An 18,123-nucleotide genomic window follows, 5' to 3' on the forward strand; every position below is an offset into this window, starting at 1 on the left:
AAATATGGCTGTTGCTGTGATGAAATGTGGCCATCGGGATAAACCCCGATGCAGGTTTTCTTGCTTCCTGAGACTCCTTATTTGAGGCAGAGCCATTTCTCTGGCTAGCCATCACGCATGGAATCAGAAAGCTCCCTCTGAAGGGCTGAGTTAAACATGTACCTTCCTGTCTTTTTAATCTTCCAGGCTCCCCATCTCCACAGTACCTGCAGTCAGTGCCAGGACTATTTTCATTATAAGAGGCAGAAATCTCGGGGGTACTAAACTTACAGGACAAGGTAAATAATTGGCTCATGGTCTCACATTACTCAAGTAGGCTGGCAAGGACTTCAGGATTTGCCAATCTCTTCCAGGCACTCCCTGCCTCATACTTCTTCCTGTTGGCTGACTCTTCTATTTCAACTCCTATGTGCTAGTTCACTTATTCCAACCCCGCCCCTAGGCTGGACTCTTATCCTGCATATATACAGAAAGAAGGGTCCTGTTACACACAAGGCAATGCCACCACAAGGTCTATAAAACTCCTGCCTTCAAGGGGTTTGCCGTCTAGCAGGAGAGCCGTGTAATGCAGAAAAAAAGACGGCAAGTTCCATGGCCGAGCTTCCCAAAAGCTCACTTGGTATCATCCCCAGGTCCTGCACAGAGCAGTTCCAAGAGTCTGGGCCCACTCTACCCTGCTCGGCTGTCTTCTTACTCCTTGCCCTAGCCTGTGTCCATATAGCTCCAAAACCTGTTATTTTATCCTCTCAAAACTCTTTGGTTTAAAAAAAAAAAAAAAAGTTCCTCAGGTATCCTCATGAGTCTGGAACATACAGATGCTTTTGGGGTGAATGAAGCTGACAGAAGATGAGGTGGGCACACAGATGCATGTTCTGGTTTGAGCTCTGGGCAAGTCATTAGATTTCTCTAGGCGTGAGTTTCCAATTTTAGAAAGTAAGAAGCCTGAGGTGTGGATGGTGGCTGCAGCTCTGAAGCATGACGATCCATGACTTACCAGACCCTCATCTCTCCTCAGGCTTTGCTGCAGCTTCTTCTAGCCCCAACCAATCAAAACATGCCCAAAATCCACATAAGAATTTGAGAGTTTAGAAGTCCTGATGCCTTTGAACATAGTCATTTCCAATCCTGGTCTTGCAACATCTAAGTGTCTCCACTTATCTCAAAATATTGCAACATTAGAAATTAGTAATAATCTGAGTCATTTTAAGGTTCAGGATAGGGAGAAGAAATACCACGAAAATCAACTAATATTACGTGGGACCAGGTGGCTGACTCCTAGGCACATATACCTATTGTAGACTCTAAAACCAACCATCTCCTAAAGTGAAAGGGCAATGCCTTTTCTTCTCCCAACCACAAATCAGATAAGTGATTGAACTTTTACCAGGCACCGAAAGCCCCAGAGATTTCCAAGCACTGAACCATCAAGATCAAGATAACTTAGGGTCAGTTTTACAAGCAACTGTGGCTTGGTTCCCAGTTAGCTGAGCACCAAAACTACAGATAAACTTGTTCTTAATCTCCACATATAAAGGAAACCGTTTTCTTCTTTGCAAAACCAGCTCATGGCAAGTGGAAAACGAACCCTAACAGAATTCTAGAATAAGGTCACTGGATTGCTCATAATAGGCAGTACCTTTAAAGGTCACAGATTCCCCAAATTTGTTCTTACAACTTTCTTACAGCATTTAAATTTACCTGGAGATGTTACAAATACTTCTACAATGGCAAAAACAATGTAATCTTATTTAATGTAAAAAAAAATAATATACACACACATACCCATTTGTGTATCTGGGAGCACAGCCATCACAAAAATCAAAGAATGGCTGGTTCTGACCCCTCTGAGTTGTCGGGGCTTTCTGAGATTTCTCTGAAAGGACTTAATGTCTTATCATGTCATCCTTAAAAATCAACAGTGTGGCCAGGCACGGTGGCTCACACCTGTAATACCAGCACTTTGGGAGGCTGAGGAGGGTAGATCACAAGGTCAGGAATTCAAGACCATCCTGGCTAACACAGTGAAATCCCGTCTCTACTAAAAATACAAAAAAAAAATTAGCCAGGCGAGGTGGCGGGTGCCTGTAGTCCCAGCTACTCACCAGGCTGAGGCAGGAGAATGGTGTGAACCCGGGAGGCGGAGCTTGCAGTGAGCCAAGATCGCACCACTACACTCCAGCCTGGGCAACAGAGCGAGACTCCATCTCAAAAAAAAAATAAAAAATAAAAATTAACAACAACAACAATGTGGCCAGGCGCAGTGGCTCACGCCTGTAATCCCAGCACTTTGGGAGGCCAAAGCAGACAGATCACTCGACGCCAGGAGTTTGAGACCCGCCTGGGCAACATGGCGAACCCTGTCTCTACTAAAAATACAAAAATTAGCTGGGCGTGTTGGCACATGGCTGTAATCCCAGCTACTCGGGAGGCTGAAGCACGAAAATCGCTTGAACTCGGGAGGCGGAGGTTGCAGTGAGCCAAAATCATGCCACTGCACTCCAGTGTGGGCGACATAGCGAGACTCTATCTCAAAAAAAAAAAAAAAAAAAAGAAAACAAAAGAAAAAAGAAAAAGAAAGTAAAGTCAACAATGTTCACACTCAGTCCCTCATATTTGCTCAGGATTTTCAGACATACCTGAGGACTATCAACACCAGTCCTCCAGAAGATTAGACAAGAAACAAACGAGAGTACCAACCTGTACATTACCCCAACACTAAGTGAGGTGGTGCTATTTGGAGTGCAGGAAGGGATCTAGTCTAGGAGAGTACAGTGGTCAGGGAAGGCCCTAGGCCCTATACAAGACAGGTGAGCAATAGCCAATGAAACCACACCACAGCGTGTGGCAACTTAGGAGGCCTCCATTTCCCGTGCTCTGCTCTGTTTTTCCCCTACAACGCCTGCAGAACTTTATCACCTTGCCACATTCTATATAATGCATTTACCATGCTATTGTCTATCCCAACCAACTAGGTAGAAGTTCCTTTAGGGCGAGGGTCTTTGTTTTGTTCATGTGTCCCAAGCATCTCGAACAGTGCTTGGCATAAAATATGTACTCAAAAAGTTGATAAATAAACGAACAGATGAACAGGTGAAATTCACTACATTCAAGAGCTAGGAAGCTGGGAGGCTCAGAACAAAGCAGCCCTCCAATCTTCTACCTCCCCAGGTGAGAGTATGAGGCTGCACCAGAAAAAGAGGCAGCTGGGGGACTAGTCGCTTTCACCTAAATGGTGATCCTAATTTGGGAAGACATTTGGAAACAGGCCCACCAAAGAGATTTTCTGGTTCCATTGCTTTGTTTTACAGATGAGGAAGCAGAGGGGGAAATAACTCATTTGCCCAAAGTTGCACAGCTAGCTAGTACAGAACCTCCGGACCTTCCCTTATTGAAAGAATATATACAATGTCATCACATGGAGCAGAAACACATATAGAAACAAGATACTGACCCTGTGATTACATTTAAAAACAGTAAAATGATAAACTCTGCCTATCTGCTCAAGGAGTGCAGAACTGGTCTGCCACTTGGGATTTCCTTTAAGCATTAAGTTAAATTAGGAAACAGCCCTGGTGCTGGAGTCCACATAGCGCTTTCAGGCCAGGTGCCAAGCCCCATTCCGAGGTTGTATTCAAAGAGCGGGCTCCCAATTCTACTGACATTTGTCAACCTGGTTCCAGCAGAGCTTTGGATTTGGTCCAGCCCACTCAATGTGATGCTTGGAAGCAAGTGTCGTCCTGTTTCTAAACCAGCTAATAAGGATCCTCTGAGAAACAACTGAGATGGGTCCATGGGCTGAGACAACTGACTGGTCCTCTCCTGTGTTCTACAGTTGGGCTTGTCAACTCGGCACCTGCTATAAAAACCCTTCCAGGGAACTCTGCCTGACTCAGGCAATGAGGCTAATAGCCAGTTCTCACACGAAAAGGGGAAGGGAGTGTCACAGCCTGCACCCTCCCACCATTTGCTTCCAAAACATACGTTCCCACCCTGATAGGAAACTTCCTGTTTGTTCATAAGCTTCTTTTTGTGCTTTAACTAACTCACTCCTTCTACAAATCCCTTCTCCTCACTCCCACTGGCTACTTCACTTTTGTTACAGAAGGTTCTTTTAAAACCATGAAGATGATTTTACCCATCAGGGTACTGTGAAGGAACCTGGAAAACAGTATTGTTTTGATTTCTTAAGCCTTGTAATATATGGAAAAGGCAATAAACAAATATATAAATAAACAAGCATAAGTCGGGTAACTTTAAATAAACATTTAAACATCTTACAATTCAGTAACTAAATATGTTTTAATATAAGGCCCATTAGTTAAAGCTGATAAAAGCAATTTCAACCGTTTGTACTCAAAGAAAAAAATCCATTAGTCTTAAATTACCTGCTCTTTAAAAGTTGAATGATATAGTACAGTAAAGAAAATGTAATATTAGGTTCCTTTTTTTCTAAGCTTTTTTTTTTTTTTGAAACAGAGTTTCACTCTTGTTGCCCAGGCTAGAGTGCAGTGATGGGATCTTGGCTCACTGCAACCTCTGCCTCCTGGGTTCAAGTGATTCTCCTGCCTCAGCTTCCCAAGTAGTTGGGACTATGGGCACACACCACCATGCCTGGCTAATTTTTGTATTTTTTTTAGTAGAGACGGGGTTTCACCATGTTGGACAGGCTGATCTCTAACTCCTGACCTCAGATGATCGCCTGCCTCAGCCTCCCAAAGTGCATGGATTACACGCATGAGCCACCGTGCCGGCACTTTTCTTCTAGTTCTAACACTAACTAGCAGACTCTATCAATCCTAACCTCGCTGTAAAATGAGCCGAATGCTGTCTCTAGTCTGGTCCTGTGCTCTGTGACATGACTGGGAATTTCGGAATGCATTTGTTCCTTCCAGGATTAAGCTACAAAAATTACTTGAAGTCCTCATCCTGGCTGCACATCTGAATCACTTGGGCCTTAAAACATTTTTTGTTGGTTTGTTTGGTAGAGATGGGGTCTCTCATTGTTGCCCAGTCTGGTCTCAAACTCCTGACTTCAAGTGATCCTCCTGTCTTGGCCTCCCAAAGTGCTGGGATTACAGGTGTGAGCCACTGCACCTGGCCTTAAAGTTTTTTTTTTTTTTTTTAAAAGAAAAGATGCTGGCCCCAACTCCCAGAGATTCCAATTTCATTCACCTAGGACGGGGCCTCAGCACAGGGTTTTTAAAAAGCTCCCCAGGTGACGGAGTCATGGCTGGGAAGCACTGCCTCAAATAACACATTCCTAGCCACAACTGTGGCTCCCGGTACAGATGATTCTCACTCCTAGTGGCCTCTCAGGAGTCATGGGCCATTTGCTTTAAGAGAAGAGAGATCTGATTTACCTTGGTCAACAAACTCCTCTGACTCAACTGGAGATCAATGATGATGTCAGGTTCTAGGGGTGACAGCACTGTTTGTTCAGAGAATGTACAGAAAAATTCGGTTTCCATGACAGACACTCCTGCAGTCCAGACAAACAATTATTCCCTCATCTGACATAGAGGGGGGAAATGATCCACTGGAGAATGGGATGGTTTTGAATTATAATTATAAATTAGTCTACTAACAAAGGAAGTCATGTTTAATACATGAGAGGACAACTCTGGGCCAAGGTTCATTTTTTTAACAGTGAAACATCATGCTGAGTGAAAAATGAAACTGACATGGAATAATCACAAACCATTTACCTCATGGGGTTTGGCAATGGAAAAATTAATCTCACTACTGATAAGAAGAGCCCACCAAAAGAACACTACACACCATGGGTCACGTCCACCCAAGCAAATATCCTGAAAGCTCCTCTAATTCTGTAGAAAGACACACAACTGGTGCAATCCCATTCAAGAATATAAAACACAGCTGAAGCAACACCTCCCACCCCCATCCATACCCAATTGATTGATGATAATACAGTCCCTTGTTTTATTGGTCTTAATCAGTCTCAAAAAGGAATTCAATAAATATCTGCTGAGTGCCCACTACAGTGGTTATAACCAGCATGCCATGTTAAATGCCACAGAGGATACAACCATCAGCAAGCCAGGGTCCCTGCCTTCTAGGATGAACCAGCAAGGGAAGTGAGACACACTCACAGGGTCACCTTCCTGGCCCCCTTGCTCCTTCCTTCCCTCATGAGTCTCTTCTGAGAGCTACCTAAGCTAACTTGAATCCCTCCATTGTGGTTTAAGAGCCACAGTCACGGCCACTGTCTCTCTCCTGTCATCACAGACCTGCTCCCTGGTGCCAGAACTGCTTGGCAGGTGGGGCCTCTGCAAAGGCAAACACCCAGAACCAGCATGGTAATGCAAAAGTTTCAGGATTTCTTAGTGAAGGCTGTGACTGAGCCAGACAAGAGAGGCTTTGGTTAAAAGCCTCTAAGGAAAGAACTTTCAGTTTTGTTCTTTCAGACATATGACTAGGCGAGATGTTACTGAAAACATGCACCTGCTTGGATATTATTAGACTCCAAGCAAAGAAATGAGCTTAAACTGTGAATTAGGCTTAGCAGGCATTTTTTTTTTTTTTTGAGATGGAGTCTCGCTCTGTCGCCCAGGCTGGAGTGCAATGGCAGGATCTTGGCTCACTGCAACCTCCGCCTCCCAGGTTCAAGCAATTCTTCTGCCTCAGCCTCACAAGTAGCTGGGATTACAGGTGCCCACCACAATGCCCGGCTAATTTTTGTATTTTTGTAGAGATGGGGTTTCACCATGTTGGCCAGGCTGGTCTTGAACTCCTGACCTTGTGATCTGCCTGCCTCAGCTTCCGAAAGTGCTGGGATTACAGGCGTGAGCCACCATGCCCGATCTAGCAGGCTGTTAATCCCTACTCTTTCCATGATTGCTGGATTTGACTCTACAGTTGAAAATGGTCAATTTTCCTTACGGAGACTCTCAGGTGAAGGCAGCCCATCTCAAAACGGCATCTTCGCACAACTGCAACAGAAGGCCATGATTCTTGATGGAGGAAAAAGAGCATTATCTGGGTATTTTCCTGAAGCTTACAAGAAAGCCTACTGGCCTAGACCTTCTCTAGATCCTTCTCTCATGGCCACGTAGCTTGGTCAGCTCCTCAGGGTATGACTGAGGGCAGCCAGACTGGTTTGTCCCAACATACACACCAGAACATAAGCACTGCAGGGGCCACTCTTCAAAGGGAGGTAGGAGGATCTAGTTTAAGGTTTGGTTCTGCCACTCACACATGACCTTGGACAGGTCACCAGTCCTTGCTGGTTGGCTTTTCCCATCTGTCTGTTCTGGAAGACACAGAGGAGGGTAGTAATTTTTTTCAGCTTGGGAGAGGAGGGTAATGCCTGAGAGAGGGTGCCCCAAACACCACCCTCCTAGTATATGTGCTCATACTGTTACTGAGGGATGTGCATCATATTTCTTATGTGCAGCTGGAGGGGGAAAAAATTGAGACTCATTGGACTACATTGCCGAGAGCCCATCCAGCAGTCTAATGCACTCTGATTCCAGTTTTCTTGGGAGGCTACACATCTATTTATACATGCTTCTAGGGCTCAAAATATTTCTGGAATTCTTTGGAAATTCCCTTCAAAGAATATACTTTTGAATCCCCTAAATGGTAAAAATCCTGCTCACTTTAGAATGGATTTCATTTTAATAAATAGTTGAAAATCAAATCCAAATGTCCTCAATAAATCGTGTGATCAAACTGGTTAATAACTATTTTGATCAAAAGTGCAGTGTGAATCATGTAAAAGTCCTATTAAGCAAAGACTGGAAGGAACTGGAGAATGTTTTAACTTGTATAAGGATAACTGGCTTAAGAGTAAATATTTGTTTTTAAAGGTTCCTTTTTGTTTTAAAGTTGAATTATTAAATGGGTTAGACAAGTTATTAAATTTAACTGGAAATTCTTTTTTAAAGACTGATTTCCATAACATGCAAACTCATGCCAAAGGGTGATTATTTTGAAAGGGACATATTGTTTTGGAAGAATAAATTCAGGTACATTTGTAGGAAAAGCAAAACAAAACAAAAAATAAACCACCACAGATATTACATTTTATTTTTTTATTTTTTTTTCCAGGTAGATAATCTCAGCAAAAGTTATTACTTTATTATCAAGTGGCACTTTAATATTCCTAGAAGAACAGCCACATGTTTTAAGAACTGCTGCCTCCAAAAGGGACAATCAATGTATCAATAACTGTTTTACGAACAGTCTTGAGGAAATCAATAACTGATTTACGAACAGTCTTGAGGAAAAATTTTAAATGGCCTCACAACTGACCATACAAAGAATCTTATCTGCAGGAGGCGGGCAAAACCAGAGAATTATCCCCAGGTAGTTCAGGGTGCTCACGGGAGCCACATCTGCTAGAAAGCTGATCTGAAACCACTGCAAACCAAAGGACCCCACAAGTGAGTTATTTAACAAATCCAAATAAAACATTTTCTCAACAGCTTTTAGGTACAAAGGTGTCATCCAGAGAACTGCCCTGGTTTATTTACATCTTTAATATAAACAAAATGTAAACATTCTGTTTTTATCCAACTTAAAGTCCACACTCCTAAAACAAAGTGGCCACTGATAAAAGAAAATGGCATATTTTAAACTGCCTGTCATAAAACAATTTAAGGTTAGTTATGTGGTTTTTAAAACATTCAATATTGCTTAGGGGCTGGGGGAGAGGACTCTAAAATACTACATACAATCAGCAAATTTCAATTCTAGGAATTTCCTTGAATTCAAGGAAATAACTAAGTAGTTAAAACTCATTCAAGCGTTTAGCAACGAGAAAGTTCATTACATTGTTACAATTTTTATAATGAAAATGAAAACATCTGTGTAGTGAAAAAAATTTTTTTAAATAAAATTAAAACAGCCACAATATCTAAATGATTGAGTGGTCAAATTATGGTACATCCATTCCATTCAGAGAAACACTATGCAGTCAATTAAGAATAATGTTGCAGAATTAAGTGTATTGACATAGATCTACATGTCCAGTGTGGGGAAGAAAAGTATTACCTGTAAATATGTGCACAGAAAAAGCATCTGAAAGAACATATGTCAAGATATTAGTAGATTAGTCATTAGAGAAATGCAAATCAAAGTTATAATGAGTTACCACTTCACATCCACCAGGATGGCTAAAATTAAAAAGATAGGTAATAACGAGCATCGGTTAGGGAATAAGACACATTGTAACCCTCCCACATTGCAGGTGGGAATATGAAACAGTGCAGCTGCCTTGGAAAACAGGCAGTTCCTTGAAAGGTTAAACAAAAAGTTACCATATGACCCAGCAATCTCATTCCTAGATACATGCCCAAGAAGAGTGAAAATAAATGCCCACTCAAAAATTTGTACATGAATGTTCATGGCAGAATTATTAATGGTCCCAAAGCAGAAACAATCTAAATGTCCCTCAATGGATGGATGATATGGTTTGGCTCTGTGTCCCCACCCAAATCTCATTTTGTAACTCCCATTATTCCCATGTGCTGTTGGAGGCAGCCAGTGGGAGATAACTGAATCATGGGGGTGGGTCTTTCCCGTGCTGTTCTTGTGATAGTGAATAAGTCTCGCGAGATTTGATGGTATTAAAAATGGGAGGCTCGGCCGGGCGCGGTGGCTCAAGCCTGTAATCCCAACACTTTGGGAGGCCGAGACGGGCGGATCACGAGGTCAGGAGATCAAGACCATCCTGGCTAACACAGTGAAACCCCATCTCTACTAAAAAAATACAAAAAACTAGCTGGGCGAGGTGACGGGCGCCTGTAGTCCCAGCTACTTGGGAGGCTGAGGCAGGAGAATGGCGTAAACCCGGGAGGCAGAGCTTGCAGTGAGCTGAGATCCGGCCACTGTACTCCAGCCCGGGCGACAGAGCGAGACTCCGTCTCAAAAAAATAAAAATAAAAAAAATAAAAAAATAAAAATGGGAGGCTCCCTGCACAAGCTCTCTCTTTGCCTGCTGCCATCAATGTCAGTAAGATGTGACTTGCTCCTCCTTACCTTCTTTCATGATTGTGAGGCCTCCCCAGCCACGTGGGACTGTAAGTCCATTAAACCTATTTCTTTTGTCAATTGCCCAGTCTTGGGTATGTCTTTATCAGCAGCATGAAAATGGACTAATACAATGGATAAATAAAATGTGGTATATTCATATAATGGAATATTATTCAGCAATAAAAAGGAACAAAGTACTGACACATGCTACTATACAACATGGATGAACCTTGAGAACATGATGGTAAGTTAAAGAGGCCAGTTACAAATGACCACATAATGTATGATTCCATTTATATATTATATAAAGATGTCCAGAATAGGCAAATTTATAGACAGAAAGTAGATTTGTGGTTGCCAAGGACTAGGAGGTTTGGGGGGAAATGGTGTGTAACAGCTAATAGGTATGAAATTTATTTCTGGGATGATGAAAATGTTCTAAAATGGACTGTGGTGATGACTGCAGAATTCTGGGAATATACTAAAACCCACTGAATTGTACACTTTAAATGAGTGAATTGTGATGATAGGTGAATTATATCTCAATAAAATTGTTAAAAATCTACATAGACGTAATATTTGGAAAATAAGATAATAGAAGGCTTGTTTTTTATTTTTTAATTTAGGCTTATCTATCCTTTCTAAGTTTTCTACAATGAATATGATTACTTTGAGACAATGCCTCAAAAAAAAAAAAAAAAAAAAAAAAAACAACTTAACCCTGTTATCATACAGAAAGCACCAAACTCAAAATAATTGAAAAAATGAAAAAATGAAAATACCCCTTTCCTTATGATCCCTATGGCCACAGCAAGATGACTGGCAGGCAAAGCTCGGCTTATTACCGCATCAACCCTGATCAGTTACAACCCCAGTCCCCAACCCATGGCTGAGCACAGAAGCTCAAGGTTTTTTTTTCTTTTTGAGACAGAGTCTTGCTCTGTTGCCCAGGCTGCAGTGCAGTGGTGCGATCTCAGCTCACTGCAACCTCTACCTCCCAGGTTCAAGCAATTCTCCTGCCTCGGCCTCCTGAGTAGCTGGGATTACAGGTGCATGCCACCGTGCCCAGCTAATTTTTGTATTTTTAGTAGAGATGGAGTTTTGCCATGTTGGCCAGGCTGGTCTCCAACGCCTGACCTCAAATGATTCGCCAGCCTTGGCCTCCTAAAGTGCCGGGATTACAGGTGCAAGCCACCACGCCCGGCTGACAAGCTCAATGTTTTTCACATGGATGATGGTTTACTGAGGTGCTACTAAAATGATAAATGTGATGGTGTACTCAGAACATTTCCTATCGGGTTAGAGAAGACGTTCTGTGAGGAAAAAGTGAACAAAAATAGATCACATCATGTTTGTATACTGTTGTATTTGCTGTATGTTTGTACATGAGCAAAGATCATAAGATAGTGATATAGAGACTGTCTAAAACCAGCTGTGTTGCTCTAAGGCAGGGAAGTCTGAAACCAAACATGGGATATAGGTAAAGATAGATGGAAAAAAAAAAACCTGCTTCTGGGAAATATTTCCAACCAGTATGTTTATTATTCACAAACTGTGATTCACCAGTCCTATTTTTTAAGCCAGCATCACACTCTAATCATATTCCTAGGTTACAAGCCCAGAGTTTGTGCATAATAAAAACTGAATCCATTAAGATGGTACATTAGGCTTTTCTCCCCTATGTCATCTCTTTAGGGAGAACATTTGATTATAAAACCTACATATTACTTTGGATCCCGAAACAAAAGAGGTTTCCTATGAAAATGAAACAGTTATCCAAGGATTCTTTCACCTGAAAAATGGAGTCCAAATCTGGGGCAGGCAAAAAATGAAACCCTCAGACCCATGCAAGTGACACTATTCCATCCAGACACGAAGAAATTTTTATGTGGTTCACTGGATTTATGCTCGGAAACATGGTCTATTGTTGAACTCTCTCTCAGATACATTTTTCTCCCATGCTCTGAGAAGCTACATTACTGCAGAAGGCTGAGTAGGCAGGCAAGTTAATGAAACAATACACATGTGCACAACTACAGCTTAATTTCATGATCAGCAGCCCTGATAACAAACTCAATGAAACATTCTACTTGTGGCCTCAGTATAAACACTTGATATCGCCTATTAGGATAATGAATGCAGGTGATCACTGTCAGAATAAATGATAAGCAAAGACATTGCTAGTTAAGACTCATCTATCAGATTACAGTGTTTCTGTACACATATGATCCTCAGTTCTCGGTGACTTTTTAAAAACCTCCCTCTAAAACCAAAATATTGGCTAAATGAAAGAAATTTGATATATTATAGCTTTTTATAAAAAGGTACTTTGCCTCACATTGTACTGATCTCTTTGATAACTGAGAGATGTGGCACCTAAACACCATAAAATGAGGACTGCTGACAGTGATGATGTAACACTAACCAACTCTAGGAGCAGATATAGGTCTAGGAAGAAAGGAGAAACTCACTGACTAAATAAGCACATTCTGGATTAACAAAAGACAGCCTCAAGTGCTTAATAATGCCAATGTTATTGCGTTTTGGATCTGGTAGCCTAAAGTCTCAACTCATAATGAGTCAATGTCTGGCTCAAATAGACACACACTGAAAGAAAATCACAGTATTGCCTCCAATGCAACAGTTACTCCATCAATCAAAAAGAAACATCAAAAACTATTTCTTGCAGAGGCATAGTATAACATTCGAAAAATGATGACGTACAGTAAAAAGCATCTTTGGAGGGTAAAGAGAATTTACATTTATTATCTATTAAGCACGTGTGAAGGTGGTGCCTTCTTTACATGTTAGCTGTCCCAATTTCACCTATCAGGAAGGAGTCTCTAAGAAGTAAAATCACGGCCGGGCGCGGTGGCTCACGCCTGTAATCCCAGCACTTTGGAAGGCCAAGGTGGGTGGATCACTTGAGGTCAGGAGTTCGAGACCAGCCTGGCCAACAGGGTGAAACCGCGTCTCTACTAAAAATACAAAAATTAGCTGGGTGCGGTGGCAGGCACCTGTAATCTCAGCTACTTGGGAGGCTGAGGCAGGAGAATCACTTGAACCCAGGAGGCGGAGGTTGCAGTGAGCCGAGACCACACCATTGCACTCCAGCCTGGGCAAAAGAGCGAAGAAACTCCATATCAAAAAAGAAAGAAAAAGAAGATGTAGTAGTAAAAGAATATGCCTAGGGCACAGCTAGCAAGTGACCAGTTAGAACTCAGGTTTGTCTGATTTTATACCCACTGCATTCTGCACATCACTGTTGCCTGGTTTAACTGTAAACTTTGCTATGAGTTTCATTCACAATTTTAAAATAATAATTCTTACTATGTTTGGGGATGAAAACTCTCGGGAGAAAATTCTAGGAGTGAAATTCTGACCTTTTTTTTTTTTTTTTTGAGACAGTCTTGCTCTGTCTCCCAGGCTGGAGCACAGTGGCTCGATCTCTGCAACCTCCATCTCCCGGGTGCGGGTGCTTCTCCTACCTTAGCCTCCCCAGTAGTTGGGATTACTGGCCTGTGCTACCCACGCATTAGCCTGGCTAATTTTCATTTTACTTATTTATTTATTTTGTATTTTTAGTAGAGACAAGGTTTCACCATGCTGGCCAGGCTGGTCTCGAACTCCTGACCTCAAGTGATCCACCCACCTCAGCCTTCCAAAGTGCTGGGATTACAGGCGTGAGCCAACACGCCTGGCCTGAACTTTCACCTAAATAGTAGTTACACTAAACTATAACCTTTTCATAAGGGTCTAGAATATTTTATCATGAACTCTGAGAAGTTTGGATTTCTAAATACAAATTGGAAATATTTACACGAACTGAAACTATAGTTCCAACTAAAGCTAAATCGTTATTTTTGGCTCTTTAGCCTAAGTTATTCAATAACCAAACACTAGAATCCAGTGAAAAGGTAGCAAAAGGAAAGATGTGGCAAAGGAAACCATATACACTTATCCCTTGACGATATGAAATGATCGAATTCCATGTCTAACATTTGGTCATTCTACTTACACCCTCATTTGTGAACAGATGCCAGGCAGTAGTTACCAATCCAAAGTGAGATGCTCAGGTTCAAAACCTGACCTTAGTTGTAGAAGTGGGGTTTTTATTTTAAAGAAAAACTTAACTTCCACAAGTTCTATTATAAAGAAAGTGTCTACAAATTTTCCTTTATTTAAAAAAAACAAAAACCCCAATTTGAAAAAGGTGACCTTATTTATTTACTTCGTCTGTTTCCAAATTCTTGTTACTCCAAGAGTACAGACAGTTATTTACCTAAAATGCAAAACCTCCAGAGTTCACGCAGTGGCTGGCACACAGGCACACACATGTCAGTGTTCTACTGGAACACTTGGTACATGATATCCCTATTAAAGAGTACACAGTACGTTTAAAGAGGTCATTAAACAAAACACGGACACATTTGCCATGCTCACATCCTGAACAATACATTTTGTGAAAAACACTCGCTAATTTAGGTTCTTCCAACCAGAAAAAAAAAAAAAAAAAAAAAAAAAGCCAAGTCTCCCACAAAATGTCTCCAAATCCACAGCTGAGTGAAGGTCATAAATAGTTAAATGAATGTAAACCAGGCCCTATCATTCGTCTCCTCCAGAAAAAAGATGAAAAGACATTTCTGATGACCCCAGGTGCTCTCCCACGAGGAGACAGTCTTTCATTTGAGCTTCTGAAGCAGCCTCACCTCGAACCCATGCGGGATCTTCCAAGAGTGCACTTCCCACAGCTCCACTTGCTCAAGGAAGTCTCGGTGCACAGAAGGAAGCCTGGAGCCTCCCAGTACCAAGAAACCGGCAGGGCAAGTGGCAGAAGCCAGCTCTGGGGTGAGAGTCCTTACTCCCTGTTGCATTCGTTCCCCAAAGTTTTCGAATTTTTAAAAAGTTCAAACACAGATTCGAAGCGCAGGACAGACCCTTCCCCTGGATCCCAGCGCCCTTTCGGCTCCTCCCGCGGCCCCCGCCAGGCAGCGCCGGCGCCCACCCGCGAGAAGGAGGGTCCCGCAGGTGGGCGGCCTCCCCAGGCCGGGGCCCTCTGGGACCCCCAGGTGCCGTCCAGGGCGCCACGAAGTTGCGCCCGAGCCTGCGGGGTCCGGGGAGCCGCTGCCCGTGACAGCCGCGCTGGCTTGGGAGGCTCTTCGGGCGGCCGACACCTCGGTGGGGCCGCGACTCCAGTCAGGGAAGCTCTCCCGGCCCGGCGCCGCCTCCTACTCCCGGCCCGAGCCTCCCTCCGCGGGGCGCACGGGGCCTCTGGCCGCCGCCACGCTCCCAGCTCGGACTCCAGCCCCGACGGCCGGCGCGACGCTGCCCCGGCCCCGACCCGGCCGTCGCGAGCTGTCCTCCACCCCACGCTCCCGGGTCACTCACCCCGAGGCCGGGCAGCAGCAGCGTCAGCAGCAGCAGCAGCAGCCGCCGGGCCGGCATGGCGAGGACTCGGCCCTGACTCCGGGGGCGGTACGGACAGAGGACGGGGCGGGGGCGCCGCGACGACAGCGAGGCGGCGACCTAGCCTCAGCGGACGCAGAGCTGACTAGGCGACGGCGGCACCCCCATTCCCGGCCCTATAAGCGCCGGGTGCCTCGGCTTCTTCCGGTCGGGGCGGGGTTGGGGGCGGGGACGGGGCGGGGCCAACCCAGGGGCGTGATTGGGGCGGAGATGGGGGCGGGGATGAGGGCGGGCCGGGGGCGTGTCCCGGGAGGGGGTGTGGGAGGGGCTGGCTCGGGGCGGGGCCGAAGGCGGTGCTGGCATCTGGCTGGCTTTGCTCCTGAGGAGGCGGCGGCGGCTATGAAGGACCAGGCCTCGGCATCCAGCGTCTGGGGGCGCTGGGTGATCGAGGCGCGAAGCTTGTCTGTGGCTGGGAAAGACCGGCATTGCCCCACCAGGTGGTCCCATTAACCCTGCCAAGGGACCTGCCGCGTCAGACTTCATCGGGGAAAAGGGCGGGACACGGGCGGTCCAGGGTGCCTAGAAGCCCCCTTTTCGTCTTTCCGCCGTGGTGGACTCATCGGCGAGGTTTACTGAGGCGACCTCTGGAGCGAAGGTTTCAGCAGCTACCGGAGGCTTCCAGCAAACACGGCGCAGCTGCCCCGCGGGGCAGGCAGTCGCAGTGTTCACAGCCCTAGGGTTCTCCAGCTGTGCCTCGTCTCCTCCAGGGCCTCTTTCTTCCTTTTCCTTGCCCTCAGGAATTCCCCTCAAGTCACATCCAACAGCCATCAGTTCCGTTTGGAATGAACCACGGCCAAGTCACTCACCAAAAATTATAAGGAGGAAACCAATTCGGCCACTTGTGTCACGTGCGTTGATGTGACACGTGTGGATGTGAAGTTTGAGATGGCCTGCGTCACAACTCGTTGGAGGGAGTGGGTGGGTTGAGGCCTCCTGCAAGGTCTGTGTGAGGGTGTGGACTACTAATTAGAGTTAAAGAGCTCGGCAGCTTTTTGGTCACTGGCACTGGCCTCCACTGAGAGGGACATGGGGAGGGAGGACACGTCTTTTGCAAGGAAAGAGAGTAAACTGAGATTTGGAGCCCAAGGAAAGTTATCTAACTTATCCTAGGGGAAAAAGAAAACAGGGCTATGACATTCTCTAATTTTTCCTGACTTGCTCATATGAGAGCCTAAGATTTTTCTAATTTGAAGGAAAAGAATAAGCAATTCTAGACAAAACAACACAATAGTAGTGGGGGACTGGCCAAATGTCCAGTCTGTGTGCATTGTGGTCAGTCTTATCCAACTAAAACAGACCAAAATGATAATAAGTCCAAATCCTGCAAATAGAGCTCCCCATTCCTAACCCCCTAGGCCTGGATTACAATGAAGGGACTAATCCCTACAGCATGCTGGAGACTCCAACGCATCTCTGTAAGAGTGGGAAGAATCTTGGCAACTGTGAAGACAGTAGAAACATTTTGAAAAGTGTTACCTGCATGTCTAAGTTCAAACAGAGGTTTGGGATTGGCAGAGAGATGTACTGAGAGACCCAGCACTCCTGAGCAGTGTAGCTGGGTGTCCAGAGAGGCCTACAGCCCTGAAACTGGGAGGAGCTCTTTATTTCTTGACCTTTTATCTTTTATTTTTAGAGATGAGGTCTCACTATGTTGCCCAGGCTGCTCTCGAACTCCTCCCCAGGAGATCCTCCCCAGTAGCTGGGACTACAGGTGTGCCCCATGACACCTGGCTTGGGAGGACCTCTTTAATGATTACCTGTCCAGTTTACCAGCTGACAACAGCATCTGTTAGACCCTGTATACTTAACTTAAAAGAGAAGCGTGACTGAAAAATGTCACTTTCACATCCCCCCGCCGGTGCTTTTTCTCAGAGTAAGTCTACGAGGGAAAAATTCGCTGTACTGGAACTCTGGCAGGCCTTTTACAATTCAAAATGTCACTGTGACCCTGTAACATCAGCAGATGAAACACAAAGAGGAATGCTGACCTCAATTTCACTCATAAATCAGTTTTAAAGATCTTAGAAAGAAAAAAAAAATCTGTTCCAAGAAGCCTGGCCAGGTAGGTATTATTTATCTTACACTCAGTTGGACTAAATCCCCAGGGCTTAATTGCACTGTTACATGTTCTCTGAATTTCTTTTTTCTTTTTTTTTCTTTTTTTTCTTTTTTTTTTGAGATGGAATTTCACTCTTTTGCCCAGGCTGGAGTGCAGTGGCATGATCTTGGCTCACTGCAACCTCTGCCCTTTCGGTTTCAAGCGATTCTCCTGCCTGAGACTCCCAAGTAGCTGGATTACAGGCGCCCACCACCACGCCCGGCTAATTTTTGTATTTTTAGTAGAGACAGGGTTTCACCATGTTGGCCAGCCTGGTCTCGAACTCCTGACCTCATGATCTGCCTGCCCCTGCCTCCTAAAGTGCTGGGATTACAGGCGTGAGCCACCGCACGCAGCCCCGTTCTCTGAATTTCTTATGCATCGTCCACATACTTCATGCACTTCTCCACTTGATTGGCAATCCAGACTGATAAGCACTGGTTTTATTTATGGTGGCATTGCCCATAATCTTGCTCCACAGTCAAGTACTTCTTTAGGCAGCTTTTTGCTTATGATAAAGTAAAAGCTGGCAGCACTGATAAACACAAACAGAAATGGAATAT

General features: G+C 44.4%; 1 protein-coding gene and 1 long non-coding RNA gene across 5 annotated transcripts in view; both read right to left on the reverse strand.

The window, feature by feature from the left end:
• ERN1 (endoplasmic reticulum to nucleus signaling 1) overlaps nt 1-15,642 on the reverse strand; it is a 91,002-nt gene extending 75,360 nt beyond the window's left edge. For all 4 annotated transcript variants that reach the window (XM_015120098.3, XM_001109583.5, XM_077972437.1 and 1 more), the window contains exon 1: nt 15,385-15,642. In XM_015120098.3, the coding sequence (XP_014975584.2) occupies nt 15,385-15,441 (57 nt within the window). In that variant the 5' untranslated portion in view covers nt 15,442-15,642. The remainder of the gene's footprint in view (nt 1-15,384) is intronic.
• LOC144335875 (uncharacterized) lies at nt 6,694-10,649 on the reverse strand. Its single transcript, XR_013407070.1, has 2 exons — nt 9,963-10,649; nt 6,694-7,202 (listed from the first exon to the last, which is right to left on the reverse strand). It is a non-coding gene; the product is annotated as an uncharacterized LOC144335875 (long non-coding RNA).
• Nucleotides 15,643-18,123: the final 2,481 nt, after the last annotated feature.

Source organism: Macaca mulatta, chromosome 16 (genome assembly GCF_049350105.2).
Source record: "Macaca mulatta isolate MMU2019108-1 chromosome 16, T2T-MMU8v2.0, whole genome shotgun sequence".
NCBI classification, from domain to species: domain Eukaryota; kingdom Metazoa; phylum Chordata; class Mammalia; order Primates; family Cercopithecidae; genus Macaca; species Macaca mulatta.